The following is a 16,976-nucleotide window of genomic DNA, read 5'->3' on the forward strand; positions in this document are numbered from 1 at the left end:
AAAGGACAGCATATCTAATGCAATCTGGCACCCTGTCTTGGAGATGAAAGAATAATGTGTCTCACATGCAATGACATCTGATCCCAGAACATAAAAATCAAGGTTAACATTCCAGCAGAGTACTTTGGGAGTGATGCTCTTTCAGAAGTGCTGTTTTTTTTTTCATTTATCCATTCATGGGATGTGGCAAGCATTTATTGCCGATCCCTAATTGCCTTTGAGAAGGTGAGCTGTCTTAGCGAAAAGGGTAAATAGGGTGGTCAATAAGACTTTAAACTAGAAAGTGGGGGGGAAGGGAAGGGTAAAACTCCAAGAAGTATGACTAATGGGAAACAAAGCAGCAGGTTAGCATGTGGTGGGGGGGGTGGATTCAACTTCATGGAAAATTATGAAAAAACCGAAAAGAAAGGAGAGCCCAGGAGAGGCTATTAAATTCTCCAGAACACAAAATAGGACAGAGTGTTTGGAAAGGGCTAGGAATCTAACTTCAAGCACATCAGATAAAGGAATGACAATGAGAAAGGGGACGGGAAATACAGGACTGAAGGTGTTGTATCTGAATGCACGCAGTATACAAAATAAGGTAAATGAGCTTATGGCGCAGATTGAAATTGGCAGGTATGATGTGGTGGGCATCACGGAGACATGGCTGCAAGGGGATCAGGACTAAGAGCTAAATATCCAAGGATATGCATCCTATCGAAAAGATAAGCAGGTTGGCAGAGGGGGTGGGGTGCTTTGTTAGTAAGAAATGAAATTAAATCAATAGCAAGAAACAACATAGGGTCAGATGATGTAGAATCTGTGTGGGTAGAGTTGAGGAATCGCAAAAGTAAAAAAACCATAATGGGAGTTATGTACAGGCCTCCGAACAGTAGTCAGGATGTGGGGCACAAGATACACCAGGAGATAGAAAAGGCATGTAAGAAAGGCAAGGTTACAGTGATCATGGGGGATTTCAATATGCAGGTAGACTGGGAAAATCAGGTTGGTAGTGGATCCCAAGAAAAGGAATTTGTGGAATGTCTACGAGATGGCTTTTTGGAGCGGCTTGTGGTGGAGCCCACTAGGGAACAGGCAATTCTAGATTTAGTGTTGTGTAATGAGGCAGATTTGATAAGGGAGCTTAAGGTGAAGGAACCCTTAAGAGGAAGTGACCATAATATGATAGAATTTACCCTGCAATTTGAGAGGGAAAAGCTGGAATCAGATGTAACGGTATTACAGTTGAATAAAGGCAACTACAGAGGCATGAGGGAGGAGTTGGCCAGGATTGACTGGGAGATGAGCCTAGCAGGAAAGACAGTGGAACAGCAATGGCAGGAGTTTCTGGGAGTAATTTGGGAGACACAGCAAAAATTCATCCCTAGGAAGAAGAAGCATACTAAAGGGAGGACGAGGCAATCAGAGCTGACAAGGGAAGTCAGGGACAACATAAAAGCTAAAGAGAAAGCATACAATGCGGTGAAGAGCAGTGGGAAACCAGGGGATTGGGAAGCCTACAAAGACCAACAGAGGACAACTAAAAAAGAAATAAGGAGGGAGAAGATTAAATATGAGGGTAAACTAGCCAGTAATATAAAAGAAGATTGCAAGAGTTTTTTTTAGATATATAAAGGGTAAGAGAGAGGCAAAAGTGGACATTGGGCCACTGGAAAATGACGTTGGAGAATAGTAGTGGGAACAAAGAAATGGTGGAGGAACTGAATAGGTACTTTGCATCAGTCTTCATGGTGGAAGACATGAGTAACATCCCCAAAGTTTAAGAGAGTCGGGGGGCAGAGGTGAGTATGGTGGCCATTACCAAGGAGAAGGTGCTGGGAAAACTGAAAGGTCTGAAGGTGGATAAATCACCTGGACCAGATGAATTACATCCCAGAGTTCTGAAGGAGATAGCTGAAGAGATAGTGGAGGAGATAGCTGAAGAGATAATAGAGATAGTTTCAGGAATCACTGGAGTCAGGGAGAGTCCCAGAGGACTGGAAAATCGCTAATGTAACCCCGCTGTTTAAGAAGGGAGTGAGGCAAAAGACGGGAAATTACAGGCCTATTAGCCTGACCTCGGTCGTTGGTAAGATTTTAGAGTCCATTATTAAGGATGAGATTTCAGAATACTTGGAAGTGCATGGTAAAATAGGGCAAAGTCAGCATGGTTTCATCAAGGGGAAGTCATGCCTGACAAATCTGTTAGAATTCTTTGAGGAGGTAACGAGTAGGTTAGACAAAGGAGAGCCAATGGATGTTATCTACTTGGACTTCCAGAAGGCCTTTGACAAGGTGCCGCACAGGAGGCTGCTCAGTAAGATAAGAGCCCATGGTGTTAGAGGCAAGGTACTAGCATGGATAGAAGATTGGCTGTCTGGCAGGAGGCAGAGAGTGGGGATAAGGGGATAGGGATAAGGATGGTGGCCGGTGACTAGTGGAGTTCGGCAGGGGTCAGTGTTGGGACCACAACTTTTCACTTTATACATTAATGATCTAATGATTCATTAATGATGAAGGAACTGAGGGCATCCTGGCTAAGTTTGCAGATGATACAAAGATAGGTGGAGGCACAGGTAGTATTGAGGAGGCGGGGAGGCTGCAGAAGGATTTGGACAGGTTAGGAGAATGGGCAAAGAAGTGGCAGATGGAATACAACGTGGGGAAGTGTGAGGTCATGCATTTTGGTAGGAAGAATAGAGGCATAGACTATTTTCTAAATGGGGAGAGAATTCAGAAATCTGGAGTGCAAAGGGACTTGGGAGTCCTAGTCCAGGATTCTCTTAAGGTTAACTTGCAGGTTGTGTTGGTAGTTGGGAAGGCAAATGCGACGTTGGCATTTATTTCGAGAGGACTAGAATATAAAAGCAGGGATGTGCTGCCGAGGCTTTATAAGGCTCTGGTCAGACCACATTTAGCATATTGTGACCAATTCTGGGCCCCGTATCTCAGGAAAGATGTTCTGGCCCTGGAGAGGGTCCAGAGGAGGTTTACGAGAACGATCCCAGGAATGAAAGGCTTAACATATGAGGAATATTGAGGACTCTGAGTCCATACTCAATGGATTTTAGAAGGATGAGAGGGGATCGGATTGAAACTTACAGAATACTGTAAGGCCTGGATAGAGTGGACGTGGGGAAGATATTTCCATTAGTAGGAGAGACTAGGACCCGAGGGCACAGCCTCAGAGTAAAGGGAAGACCTTTTAGAACAGAGATGAGGAGAAACTTCTTTAGCCAGAGAGTGGTGAATCTATGGAATTCATTGCCACAGAAGGCTGTGGAGGCCAGGTCATTGAATGTATTTAAGACCATAATAGATAGGTTCTTGATTGGTAAGGGGATCAAAGGTTACGGGGGGAAGGTGGGAGAATGGGTTTGAGAAACTTATCAGCCATGATTGAATGGCGGAGCAGACTCGATGGGCCGAATGGCCTAATTTCTGCTCCTATGTCTTATGGTCCTATGTCTTATGAACTGCTGCAGTCCATGTGGTGTAAGTACACCCACAGTCCTGTTAGGGAGGGAGTTCCAGGATTCTGACCTAGGGACGGTGAAGGAATGGCGATATATTTCCAAGGCAGGACCCTTTGTGGCTTGGAGGGGAATTTGCAGGTCGTGGTTCATTTGCATCCGCTGCCCTTGTCCTTCTAGATGGTAGAGGTCACGGGTGTGGATGGTGCTGTTGAGGGAGGTTTGGTGGGTTGCTGCAATGCATCTTGTATATGGTACACACTGCTGCCACAGTGCGTCGGTAGTGAAGGCAGTAAATGTTTATTGTAGTGGATGTGGTGCCAATCAGCGGGCTGCTTTGGCCTTGATGGAGTCAAGCTTCTTGAGTGTTGTTGGAGCCCCACACATTCAGGCAAGAGCAGAGTATTCCATCACACTCCTGACTTGTGCCTTGTGGATGGTGGGCAGGTTTTGGGGATTCAGGAGGTGAGTTACTCTCCGCAGGATTCCCAGCCTCTGACCTGCTCTTGTAGCCACAGTATTTATCTGGCTGGTCCAGTTCAGTTTGTGATGAGATGTTAAATTTAGGCCCTGACTGTCCTATCAGGTGTATGTAAAAGATCCCGTGACAATATTTCAAAGGGGAGCACTGGCTTTCCCCTGGGAGCCTGCCCAACATTTATCCCCCGAAAAATGCTGTAAAAACAGATTAACTGCTCATCGTCACATTGTTGTTTGTGGAAGCTTGCTGTGTGCAAATTGGCAGCTGCATTTCCTACTTTGCAACATTGAAAAGGCTTCAAAAGTACATCACTGGCTTTAAAGCGTTCTCCATGTCTTGTGATCATGAAAGGCACTATTTAAATGTTTCTTCCTTGGTGCTGATTGAGGGAGGTGTGTTGGCCGTTTTTACTGGGAGCATTTCCCTTCAGCTGGTGCCATGAAATCTTTCAACATCTACCTGAACAGCCAAATCAAAACATCTCATTTGTCAAAGAGACAGCACTTGCAGCAACACAGTTTGAGTTATGTGATTGATCCTCCTACCTTCTGACTCAGAGGTGAGAGTGCTACCAACTGAGACAAACTGTCACTATGTAATACGCACTGTGTAACATTAATTACCAATCTAATACTGCTATGTTGAGCTGGACTTAACTAGTGCAGTACATACGATGTTCATCATGAACTAAATGGTTGTAATATGATGGTTACATCATTTTGCTTATAATCAAGTGTGTCTGTTTCATTTTGGGGTTAGCCAATGTTAAACAGCACCTCAAGTAAAGATGCATTCTATTCCTGTTGGTGTCTTATTTCTAATTGGTCTTCTAATTTTATTGGGTTTATGTGACACAATTTGGAACGTTAAAGATCTGGCACATTTCCAAAAACACTCAAATATAAATTCTATAGCCCTTCCTATTAATAAAAAAATAGTTCTCAAAAAAAAATAAACAAATGGATTATTGTATGTACGACAATGTCCTTATGCTGTGAGGTTTCGGAATAGAATGCAACATTTAGATCTTTGCATCTGTTCCATCAGCAGGGCTCATTTCTCAACGCAAGGGTAACGCAACAGGTTTAAGTAAAACACAAGAGAAATACCAACTTTTGCGTGCCTTTCGGTTTTGAGCCCCAGTGATTTAACATCGATGCTGTTTTGCGCGGAGCCCTGTGTCAATGTTGTCCTTGCCGAAACCAAGCTGCTTTCTCAAATTCGCCCGGTGCCCGCACTCCGGGACTTGCCGATTCACCAAGCCGGGCACCGATTCACTCCGGCGGTCTGACTGCAGAAGGGTGGGGAGATCAAAGAAAGGGTTCCAGCCTTGCCCACTGCTGAGCGCACTGCTGACTCTTTCCCACCCCGTTTCCTCTCCAAATAATGTTTATTCCAACCCCTCTCTCTCTCTCTGTGTGTGTGTGTGTTGTGTGTGTGTGTATGTGTCTGCGAGCAAACAGCATCATCTCCTCCAGCTGAGCCCATTGCACAACAGCAGCCTGACTGCTGCAGAACGACACGCGTCTTAAACCCAGCCTGGGGAGGGGGGGGCGAGAGGGACGCACGCGCTTCCGCTCCAGCCTCCCATTGGCCGCCTGCGATCCGTAACGTTCCATTTGTGGAACGCGGATACCTGCAGCACGGCGCTGATTGGAGGAGGCGGCCGCCGGTCAAGGAGCCCCGGCTCAATGAGATTGGGCTGGAGCGCAGCAGGTTGCCCCCCAAAAAAAAATAGCAAAGACCCTGGGATCCGCTGGGCAGAGCCTGAGTTTTTGGTTCAAGTGCTGGCTGCAAGTGCGGTGTGGAGAGGATCCGCCGCCAGACAGCCATCCAGCAACACCCCCCTACCCCCCACTACCCCCACCCACCCCCCCCAGGGCACAAGATGACCCGCTATCGTTAGAGTTAAAGAAGTCGCAGGGCTTGCGAAGGTTTGCACGCATCCAGGGAGCCCCCCCCCCCAAACCCCAACCCCAACCCCACCGAGTCAAGGGACCATGAGGAAACTGCTGTTGGGATGCTGCTGCTGCTGCTGCTGGCTGCTTCCTTGGGCTCTCTGCGCCACAAGTCGAGGGGAGAAGGGTAAGAGGTTGGGTGGGGAGGTGGGGAGGGAGGGAAATAAAATGAGCAAATTGTCACTTGCTTTTTTCTCTCCCCAATGCTGGTTGTAAATGCGGTTGAAGTGTTGGGCAGTGCTGGAGGGGACCTGCACTTGTCCCTCGCCGAAAGCGAGAGGTGTTGCGTGCGTGGCTCCCGGACAGAGTGACAGCCCAAGTAAGTTCATGACAGGAGCAAAAGAGGGACAGACAGTCCGAACCTGTCACTTGCCCGTGCACCAGGCTCCTCTTCTTCATCCTGACCTGTAAACGCAAGGCTGTAACTGCCCACCCAGTTTTAAATGTTTATGTCCTGACACTTTAACTAATTCACTTGCCACTGCTGCAGCCTGACTCGCACCGGTCTGCATGCAAGTTGTCAAACTGGTGGTGGGTGGTGGGGGCAATAATTGAGTCGCATGTGGTGGTTGTGAGGGCGAAAAGGGGGAAGAAAAAAAAAGCATTGGCCCAGGCATTCATGAGGCTGAAAGTGCCCAGAGCAGCCTGGAAAAATGAATTGGATTGAGAGGCTGTAAACTGTGGAAGGTGAACAGAGAGCGTCTATTTTTCACCCCGCTATCTCTGGCTGCAGGACACTGCATCGATTTTTCAATTACTGGATCGGAATGACCGAGAGGGACTGTTGCAAAACAGCTCCTCTCTCACCTTTCACTTGTTCCGCGGCAAGCAAGTGTTTAATCTTTCTGCTTTTCAACGACCGTCCTGGAAACAGATTTATTTATTTAATTTATTTTTTTTTCCCCCAGTGCTTCTCCCAAGCTGTCAGCGAACCCCGGTTCAAAGCATGACCCTCACCCCGAGATGTAAAACTGCACCCCTCCTCCCCTTGGCTTCAAACTGACCTTCCATTGAGAGATTTCACTGCAACACTTTATGACATTTAGAGCAGAGGACAAGGTGGGATTGTCCTGAGCTGCTGATATCAAACGTTGCAAGGGTTTTGCAGGGGGTTTTTTTTTGGGGGGGGGGGGTCGTCTGTCGGTTTCAGAAACATCCAAGTTTTCTTCACATCATCAGTTTGGCGTTGCTTTTTTTTGGGTGGGGGGGTGCTATCAATGCATTTAGCGCATTGTCATCTCACACTTAACTCTTGGCATTTAATGTAGGATTCTCTTACTTCTAAGCAGAGAAACTGTCTTCCAAGTGAGGTTTGGGGTGAGAATTTGCCCCACTAACTGCGCCGGTTTGCAGCTGCAAGTTTCTCCGTCCGCCCCCCAACCCCATGTACACTTGTTGCAAGGCGTGGGACATCGGAAAGATGTTCTGGGAGCACGGACTGAATAGCCAGACCACTTCCTGTGTCCAGGTAGATGAACGCATGCACCGAGTTCAAAAAACAAACCCCTTCTCTGCATACCCGCTGCGTGGATTTCGATTCTTTCAATACACGCATGTAGTGTGTGTATACTTTTACTACATGCTAATAAATATGTTAGCAATGAATTTCCTGTGAACTTTTTTCTTTCAAAAGTTGTGTTTAAATACGATGTATGTATATATATATGTATATATATTGGAAATTCATTTTCTTCCTCGAATGTGCAATGCTGTCTGGAATATTCCCCTTCAACAGACCGTACAAACCTTGCCTATGTGTTTGAGTTATGGTGGATCAGGGTCTGTTAGTTGGTCATAGATCAGGCTGAAAAAAAATGCCTGCATGAAAGCAACGGCAATAAAATGCTGTGAATGTAACCAGCCTGCCTGATCTGAGGGACAGGGGTTCAAATGAATTGGTGCTTGGATACGAACCTTGCAATGTCTCCATCTATATGTCTCCAACATATAATCACCGGGGAGGGCGGGTGCAGGGTGAGCTTTTGTAATGTTTTGACATGTAAGGATCTCTTTTTTTAAATGATTTTGGCTATTCTGTAGAAAATAAGTTTGTGCTATCAAATGTGACATGTTCAGTCTGTGTGCGTCCAAATTGTTGGACCAGATTAAGATCATGCACTCACTTCTGATTGATTGATGATTTTCATCCTGTCCAAGTGTGCCTCCCTCTGGAAGTCCCAGGCACTGCATCAGCCTGGGAAGCCCTTTAGACAAGTGCTGCAGTCTGACCTTCTCAAGGACAGTGCAAGTCTTTTCAGAAAAGTCTAAGGTTCCATCAACAGCCCAGGCTAGACTTAATCTGAATGCTAATGGAATCAATTGAGTTCCTTTCCAGTACAAGCTGTTACTGAAAAATCATTGTGATTGTACTGAGGTCAAAGAGCATAGTAAAAATTCACATTCATTAAACTCCCTTTCTAGCTTTTCCAGTTGTTGCTGATGCCTTTAATTGAAGCAGCAGTTGACTTTAGTTGAGTAACGTGCAGTTTATAGTATTGAGTAAAGCTTTGTGGAAGATCCCTTTCTCAGAGCAGTACTTTAGTTTGTAGACTGGATGGATACTTCACAGAATCGTGGAATTGTTACAGAGCAGCAAGAGGCCATTCAGCCCATTGTCTTTTGCACCAGCTCTCCGAATGAGCAATTCATTTAGTGCTATTCTCCTGCCTTTGCCCTGTGACCCTGCACATTCTTCCTTTTCGGATAGCCTAATTCCCTTTTGAATGATTCAGTTGAACCTGCCTCCGCCGCACTCTCAGGCAGTGCATTCCAAACCCTAACCATTGGCTGCGTGAATAAGATTTTCCTCATATTGCTTTTGCTTCTATTACCAATTACTTTAAATCTGTGTCCTCTCATTCTCGAGTGGGAACAGTTACTCCCAGTCTACTCTGGCCAGACCCCTGATGATTTTGAATACCTCTATCAGGCCTCCTCTCAGCCTTCTCTTCAAGGAAAACAGTACCAATTTCCCCAACTTCTCCAATCTATCTTCATAACTGAAGTTCCTCATCCTTGGAACCATTCTTGGGAATATTTTCTGCACTCTCTCCAACGCCTTCACATCCTTCCTAAAGTGCCGTGCCCAGAACTGGACACAATACTCCAGCTGAGGCCAAACATATGCAAATTCAACATTACCTTGTTGCTGTTGTACACTATGCCCCCATTAACAAAGCCTAGGATACTGTATGCTTAATTAGCTGTGCTCTCAACCTGTCCTACCACCTTCAATTACTTACGCACATATACACCCAGGTCCTTCCTGCACCCTTTTTAGAATTTTATATCGTCTCTCCATATCCTTTTTACTAAAATGAATCACTTAGCATTTTTCAACGTTGAACTTCATCTGTCACCTGTCTGCCCATTCCGCCAACTTGTCTACGTCCTTTTGGAGTTCTGCTCGAGCCTCCTCACAGTTCACAATGCTGCTGAGTTTTGTTTCATCTGCAAACTTTGAAACTGTGCCCTCTACACCAAGGTCTAGGTCATTAATGTATATCAGAAAAAGCAACTTGGACTGATTATCTTTTGTGAAACCCCCAATCATTCATCTGTTGCGGAAGTGCATATTCTTTAGTGAGGGAGAGAAAGGAACAAATTGAAGTGTGTTTTTCAGGAAAGCATATATACAATTAGAGAGAGTACCAGACGCAGAGCAATATTTTGTTGGCTGAATGACTGACCGTCATTTAACTCTGCATTTTCTGGGAGATTAACTGGGAGATTTTTTGAGGTGGCGGGAGGGGTGGGGGAAACTTTATTAACTGGATTTAAATTTTTGAAAACTTTTGTACTCTCTAATCTGTTAGAGGAATTTTCTTTATGGGGAGCTTGAAGACATCGGAGTTGAAATTTGCATGCATGATACAGCTGTGATTGAGCATTTAGCAGGAATTGGATGAGAGCTAAGTTAAAACAAATTGCCAGCGGCATTGTTCAGCCCCATTTTAACATGGGCAATGTGAGAGAATGCAGATGCACAGAATTTACCAGACTATTGTGAAATTGGCATAATTTACTTCTCTATTGATTTACAGACCGATCCTCACTCACATCTGCCTTTCCCTTTTCGTCTCTTTCTCCTTTCCTCTCTCTAGGTTAAACAAATGTACTGGAAAAGACTTGTCGTCTTTGTCTCCGAGAAAGCAGAAATATGATGAATGTAATTTAGAATTAATGCAAATTTAATAGTTTCCACAATGCTATGCTGTTTCAATGACTTTTTAATTATAATATTACAATCACAGTGAGATATATGGATTGTGAATACAATCCCCCACGCCCGTCCCACCAGTTTACCCTAAAACGTACAAGAAAATTTGAAAAGTTACAGGGAGAAAGCCACCTTCTTCAAGGATCCTGCTGTTAATACAATTATTGAGAATCCTATTTTTAATTGATGCCTGATGCACCACTCATTCTCGGGTTGGGCAGGAAGGAATTGTGGTTCACGGGTTCATCATTCAGTTCCTCATTTAAGAGGCTTTACCTTCCTCCAATGCACATGGGCAGGCCTGGCACTGTTGTCAGAATGCCAAGTGTAAACCTGGCTCTGGAGACCCATTTGTTGTTTATTGGTCTTCTAATGCATTACTGAACTGCAACCTCCCATGGGGCACACTATTTATCTTCTGTAATAAAAGCCTTGTGCATCACATTTTAAATGTATGCGTGGCACGATAACAACTCTTTCATTCTTCCGATTGGCCACTTTGTCACAGTCTGCCCACTTCATCATCATCCTACCTCTCATAAGTTGACACGTCCTGTAACCTACCATGATGGGCAAGCACCACCAGAGGAGATCCTGCAGCAGCGCAAATTTGGTTTAAGTAACAGAGATAATATTTCAACTCTGCCTGTCAACCACCAGCAAAAAGGAAAATTTGGTTTGCTCCTATTTGACGAAGGGTCAGGTTAAGCTCTTGAACAGATCCATAACCTCCAGCTGATTCTTCCGTACCCACTTCAATCCTGCAGAATTTATTGAGTGTGTTGTTCCTGGTTGATTTACATCCTTGTTTTCAAACCTCTTCATGGCCTTACTGCCCCTCCACTCCACCTCCCTATCTCTGTTTCTTGCTCCAGCCCTACAACTCACTCAGAACTCAATCAGTTTGGCCTGTTGTACACCCTTGACTTTTATTGCTGCACCTTTAGCAGCCATGCTTTCAGATACCGAGGCCCTTGACTCTGAAATTCCCTCTCTAAACCTCTCTGCCTTTCTACCCCTGTTCCGTCTTTAAGCCAACCTTAAAACTTTTAGCAAGTTTTTGGCCATCTGTCTTGATTTCCCCTTGTTTTACTCGGTGTCAGATTTTGTTTGATACCACTCATGTGAAGCATCCTTGGATCATTTTACTGCGTTAAAGATGCTATGCAAATGCAAGTTCTTGTTGTTGTTATTGGAACCTTTACTCTATTGGCCAATCCAGATGCTAAGTTCTCAATTCCCTCAGTGATGTTGATGCAAGTTTTTTTTGTTCTAACTACTGGTTGCTCTGGCTTCTAAAGTACCCTACATTTTAGTTGGCGGGAAGGGATGCATGGAATACAAAACCAACTTGCTTCCACATTCAAAGTGAGATGCTAAAACAGCTTGGAGTAAAAGGCCCAAGGTGGCACTTGCATTCTGTGCCACTAAGCAGAGTGTTATGCATGGATAATATAGAGCTGCGGCTGAACTGTGTCTACTGTAGCTGTTCATAATCTGCCAAAACAAAAGTAAAATACTGCAGATAGTGGAAATCTGAAATAAAAAATGAGGGAATGCTAGAAACGCTCAGCACGATGGGCAGCATCTGTGGAGAGAGAAATGGAGTTAGTGTTTCAGGTGGATGATCATCCTGATTCAAGGTCATTGACATGAAACATTGGCTCTCTTTTTCCCTCGTAACAGATGTTGCCTGCTGACAGATTCCAGCATGTTCTCTTTTTCATCCATAATCTTCTAATTTGCTGCAAGTTTTATTCTGCACCCTCTGCTGTGTGTATGTTCTTTTCTCCGGCAATACTGGGAAATAGTGTGATTTCTATACCTTGAGGGCACAATTGCACTCAGCTTCACTGAACCCGCTATGTTGGTAGTAACTATCTATGACTGCCATAGGGAATACCTGCTGGCTATCACTATCACTAATTGAGTGGTAAGCTTCTCAGTAGAGTATTATTTGTCTTCTATTTATTTAGTGTGCAATATTGCATGTGGCAATTTTGCAGCTAGATTAGTAGATGTACATTAATCAACCCATTCTTGAATTCTCTTTTCTGTGCTGTTTCCTCCCCTCCTCTTCATTGCTAGATCACTGTCTATGGGGGCCATGGACCATCCACCTTTATATTATGCAAACCTCTTAATTAGTCAAGTAGGTGCAGTATCCTCCACTTAGTTGACTGAATAGTTCCAAGCTGATCAGAAAGCAATATTGCACACTAAATAAATAGAAGACAAATAATACTCCACTGAGAAGCTAGATTGCCTATCTGTGAATCTTTAGTCATTTATTGATGGCCATTTAAATGGACCCTTTGAAGAATTCACTCAGTGCCCTGTTTAGATTCCACCATTGCAATGTCTTTTTAACATAAAGAGCTTAAATTCTTCGCCAGCAGGTTGATAGTGGGAGCGAGAGGTGGCTGTGAGCTGGTGAATAAGACAGCTGCTGGTTTTGTGCCTGGACCTGTGGTCAAGTTGCTGGAGGCGATTTTGTACTCCCTGTGGTGCTCTGATCTTGTTGGATGGGAGATATGACAGGGAATGGTGGCTGGAATTTTTCGTTCGATGTGTGGGCGCACGCCCAACACCCTTGAGTGTAAAATAGCACCTGATGATGCCAGGCGAGTGTCCCAAACTCATCGTGCACTTGCGTGATATTTCGGTCGGCGGGCGCGCGCTAAACTTGGAAGCATGCCCACCAACAATTAAGAGGACCCCTCAGCCCTTGAACGGCGCAATTAACTAGGATTTTTCACTGCCCGGCCACACTTATAGTTGGCGGGCGAACGAATCAGCCAGGCAGCCTTTGCATTTTTCAGGAAACCTCATCCAAGGGCGGGATGAGGTTTCCATCATTAAATTTTTTTTAAAAAATGATTGGATAGAATTTTCATGCTGTATATGTGCAGGTGACTGTTTCCGATGCGGGTGCATTTTTTTCCCAGTTTTTAAAATCTTTATTTTGTGGTCTTTAAATTCTTCAGCTCCCCGAGGCGGCTCTCTGCCTTCAGGGAGCTTTCATTCCGCACTCCCCTGCCCCCCGCCCTGACTTCAGCGCATGCCCTCCTCCCGCCCTCAACCCAGGCAACGCTGATCGTATCAGCGCGTGCTTCATGCTGGCTGGCCATTAATTGGCCAGCCAGCGTGAAATCGCGGTCGGGGGCTGATCACGGTTGGCTCCTAGTGGCTCCTGGGACCGCCGATCGCACCCACCCGCCGAGCTGAAAATTCAGACCCAATTTTCAGCTTGGATTGTTAAAAGTGCACCAGGGTACCACTCTGAAGTACATCAATGATTTTTTTATGCAAAGAGGAATATAAGATTGCATTCTATTCCGTGAGTTCATGACTTTTTGTTTGTATTTATGCAAATGCATTATAGTGGCAACTTGAACTCTAACCTTACCCCAGTGGGGCCATATTTCCTGATTGCGCCCAAAGTGGAAACTCGGTTCATGTAAGCTCAGTCCAGGCAAAGACGGATTGAGCCACCATGAAGTCTGCTTAAGATGGGTGACTGAAATGATTGGATAAAAAGATATGAGAGTTTGACCCATTTAGCGTTGCCTCTTCCAATTAGTTATTGCAGTGACTGTGGAGAAGGTTACTCTTAATCGTTACATCAGTCTCCTTCTCTCTCATAAATTCCACAAGCGCAAAAGAAAACAAAGCAAGATTATAAATTCTCACTAGACCCTCTCAGCAAAAACATTAGCCGACAATATTTTGACAATCCAATAAATCAGTGATGTCCCAATTGGGATTATGATCTGTGCGTTCCTTTGGTTCAGTTGGCAACACTCCTGCTTTTCAAGTTATAAGATTTTGAGCTGAAGAGTCACTCTAGGACTTGAATTTATCTAACCTGACTCCCCAGCCTAAACTGAGGGTGTGCTGTATGGTCAGAGGTGCTGTGCTCCAGGCATACCATAAAACTGAGGATCAGTTTTTGACTACATAGGCATTTCTGTCTTTAGTTTTACATTCTTGTATACTGCCAATTAACTGGAGTTGTGAAGAGATAAAATATTCATAAAATACAAAATGGTAAACTACAGAGATCACCTGAATCTAGAAACATTATCGTAGATGGTGGGGGAGCAGGTTTAAGATATTGACATATGCAGCATTTTGTCAATTGGAAGTGTAATTCTTAAAAGTTGTGTGGTATTAAAATAATCTGGATATTTTGTGGTAATTGCAATACTGTTATTTACCTTGGAGTGATGATTATTATTTTTTGACTGCTTCTTTTTAAGAATTGGTTTTATACCAAGGAAGTTGCATGGGAATAAATATTCCAGTTCTGGCTGTTAATCTTTAGTTCTGGCTTGCTGGGTACTGAAAGCTTACAAATTACACACCTGACCCTGAAAAATATATTTTAAGATAACAGACTGTATACCGGGAGAAAGATGGCTCTGCATTTCATTCAAAGGACCTGCGAAAAGGCATCTTAGTTGCGAGGGTATATTGCTTCCTTAATTCTACTTTTCTCATTGCAGTATTTGTTTTGTACCATTTAATGTTTAACCAATCACTTTTCGCGTTGTGCATTTTATTGGTAAGTAACGTGCGATGTTTTTCATCATTAGGATAGACAGGAGATGTAGTCAAAGAGCAAGTGATTCTCCAGTATGCATTTGATAGCTATTACTGTTAATGATTAAATCGATGCTGCATTTCCCCAAATATAGCAACAAATAAAAACACAGCGTTCTTTGAGGATGCTTACAGAACATGTTTCCCAGTTCTTTAAAATCAGTGAAAGTATTGTGGGGAATTTGGGGTCCTGGAGCCCACACTGTAACATCACCTCCTTGTTCAGTAGTTTGAGCGAATGTTGAAGATCTCATGCCATTAAGAATTATCCCTTCTGTGGATCTTGTTTTGTGCAAAACGATTTTGTGTTATCCTACATAAGTCATTACACTGCATGGTGCTTCAGTGGGAAGCACTTTAGGATGTTCCTGAGCGATGCTCGATAAGTGCAAGTGTTTTTTGACTCTCTACATTATTGCATCGCTTTAGAACACTTACCTTGAGAAAGGTCAAGTGAGCTGACCTTTCACTTATGCCACTTAATGGCACAGTGATAGCAGAAATGGCATTAGGTATTGAGTGTCACGCACATTGTGTCATGCATTTAGCTGATATAGTCCCCTCTTCCTGACAATTTACAGTGTGTAAATTTTGAAAAATGATGTTCGAGTAAAAAGCTTAACCTGTGTTAAGTAACGCATGTCGTCATTTGAGAGGAGACAATGTCATTTCACTCTACAAATCAGTTTGCGAGGAATAGTTAGTTATGTGACGTTGGAACTATGGTGTACAAAAGCCTTCCCTGCTTCCTTGCTTTGTGCCTGGATTTATTGTAGACAAATTGGCAAGAGATTGATTGCAATGATTAGTCAACAATTCCATTGTAATCGTGTTGAACAACTAGCAGTATAATAAAGGGTGAAACAAATTGACCTTGGTTGAACAATTCTACATGCTCAAATGAAAACTGCTTAGATGTGAGACTAGGAATTTAGCTCTATATTTGGAGTTTGAAAAAGAGGGAGTTGTCTTTTTGCACATCATTGTAGGTGGCACTGAGCAGTGTATTTGCTTGTTCCTAACATGGATTGTCCCATCTGCTTTGGACTCACCAGTATCACTTTTCCCTCTCTCTCATTTCTGGTTTCTCATCTCTTCTTTAAATGTGCAGGTCACTCAATTGAACATCCATGTTTTTAGGGCTGTGGCAAGTTTGGGGTGCTGGGAGGGGCATTCATCTTATTACTGGATCATCTTATACGTGAGTTCATACATGCAATCATCATATTCAGTATTTGCCTAATATTTGGTACAAAGACAAGTCCCCTTTAAAACACAATAATCAGCTTCATATCTTCGAAAACAGTTGTATTAGTGCAAAACAACTTTCACCTAATGTTGTTTTTTCTAGATAACTTTAATCTAAGAGAGAATTTTGCCTAATTGTAAATTGCTCATGGCAAATAATTACAATTGGTAGAAAAAATATTGAATTCATATTTTGTGGATTGCATTCGTTGTAATTCCCTTATCTGAATAAACACTGATCTGCCAACTGTTTCATTTACCTTTGTAGATTATTGAAGCCTGGAAGTCACTTTCATGCATATCTTGGTTCTTTTCCACTGGTTGTCTGGCCTACAGCACATTGATTTTTGAAATCCTCATTCCTCTTTGCGCTTGCCCCATCCCGCCTCTGCAATCTTCTCCTCATCCTGTGTCCCCGTTTTCACCACTGGCTGCTCTTATCTGTGACCCCACTGCTTCTTCTCCTTCCACTCCACGGCCCGTGGCATTGTAGCCATGCCTTCAAAGTCTGGATTTTTCCTCCTAAAATTGCTCCATTACTACCCACATACAAAAACCTTCGCCAAAACGCACTTCTTGTGCCATAACCCCCAGTCATCTGAATGGTAGGTCCATTTCATTCCCATACTCCTACTTGCTGAGTTATAGGCTCAGCATAAATGCAAGTTCTGTAATACCGTACCAAAATTCCTCTATTATTTTGATTAAGGCATTAATAATAAGGCATTAATTGTTAAATCCTGGAAAATTGGATCCGATCATCCGAAATTTTAACTCACTCAAAACTATTCACTGACGCAGACTTGAAGTCAGGCTCACGAAGTCTTCACTCGACAATATCAGAACACTATGCCCAGGCCGAAAATAGTTTTTTTTCCAACATTAGTTCTTCATCAGAACAATCTTCCCATAGTTTCAAAACAGATCAAAACTCAGGTTAAGGGGTTGGATCATGACTGAAGAAACAAACTGCCTCAGTACATGTCTAAACGTGAAGTACAGAAGTATTA

At 43.7% G+C, this 16,976-nt stretch overlaps 1 protein-coding gene across 1 annotated transcript in view; it reads left to right on the forward strand.

Annotated features, from left to right (window-relative positions):
- The first annotated feature begins 5,924 nt into the window (after positions 1-5,924).
- Positions 5,925-16,976, forward strand: part of LOC144694635 (netrin receptor UNC5D-like) — a 454,385-nt gene continuing 443,333 nt past the window's right edge. The window contains exon 1 of the mRNA XM_078565228.1: positions 5,925-6,021. Within this exon, the coding sequence (XP_078421354.1) occupies positions 5,937-6,021 (85 nt within the window). The 5' untranslated portion in view covers positions 5,925-5,936. The remainder of the gene's footprint in view (positions 6,022-16,976) is intronic.

Source organism: Cetorhinus maximus, chromosome 20 (genome assembly GCF_964194155.1).
Source record: "Cetorhinus maximus chromosome 20, sCetMax3.hap1.1, whole genome shotgun sequence".
Lineage (NCBI taxonomy): Eukaryota > Metazoa > Chordata > Chondrichthyes > Lamniformes > Cetorhinidae > Cetorhinus > Cetorhinus maximus.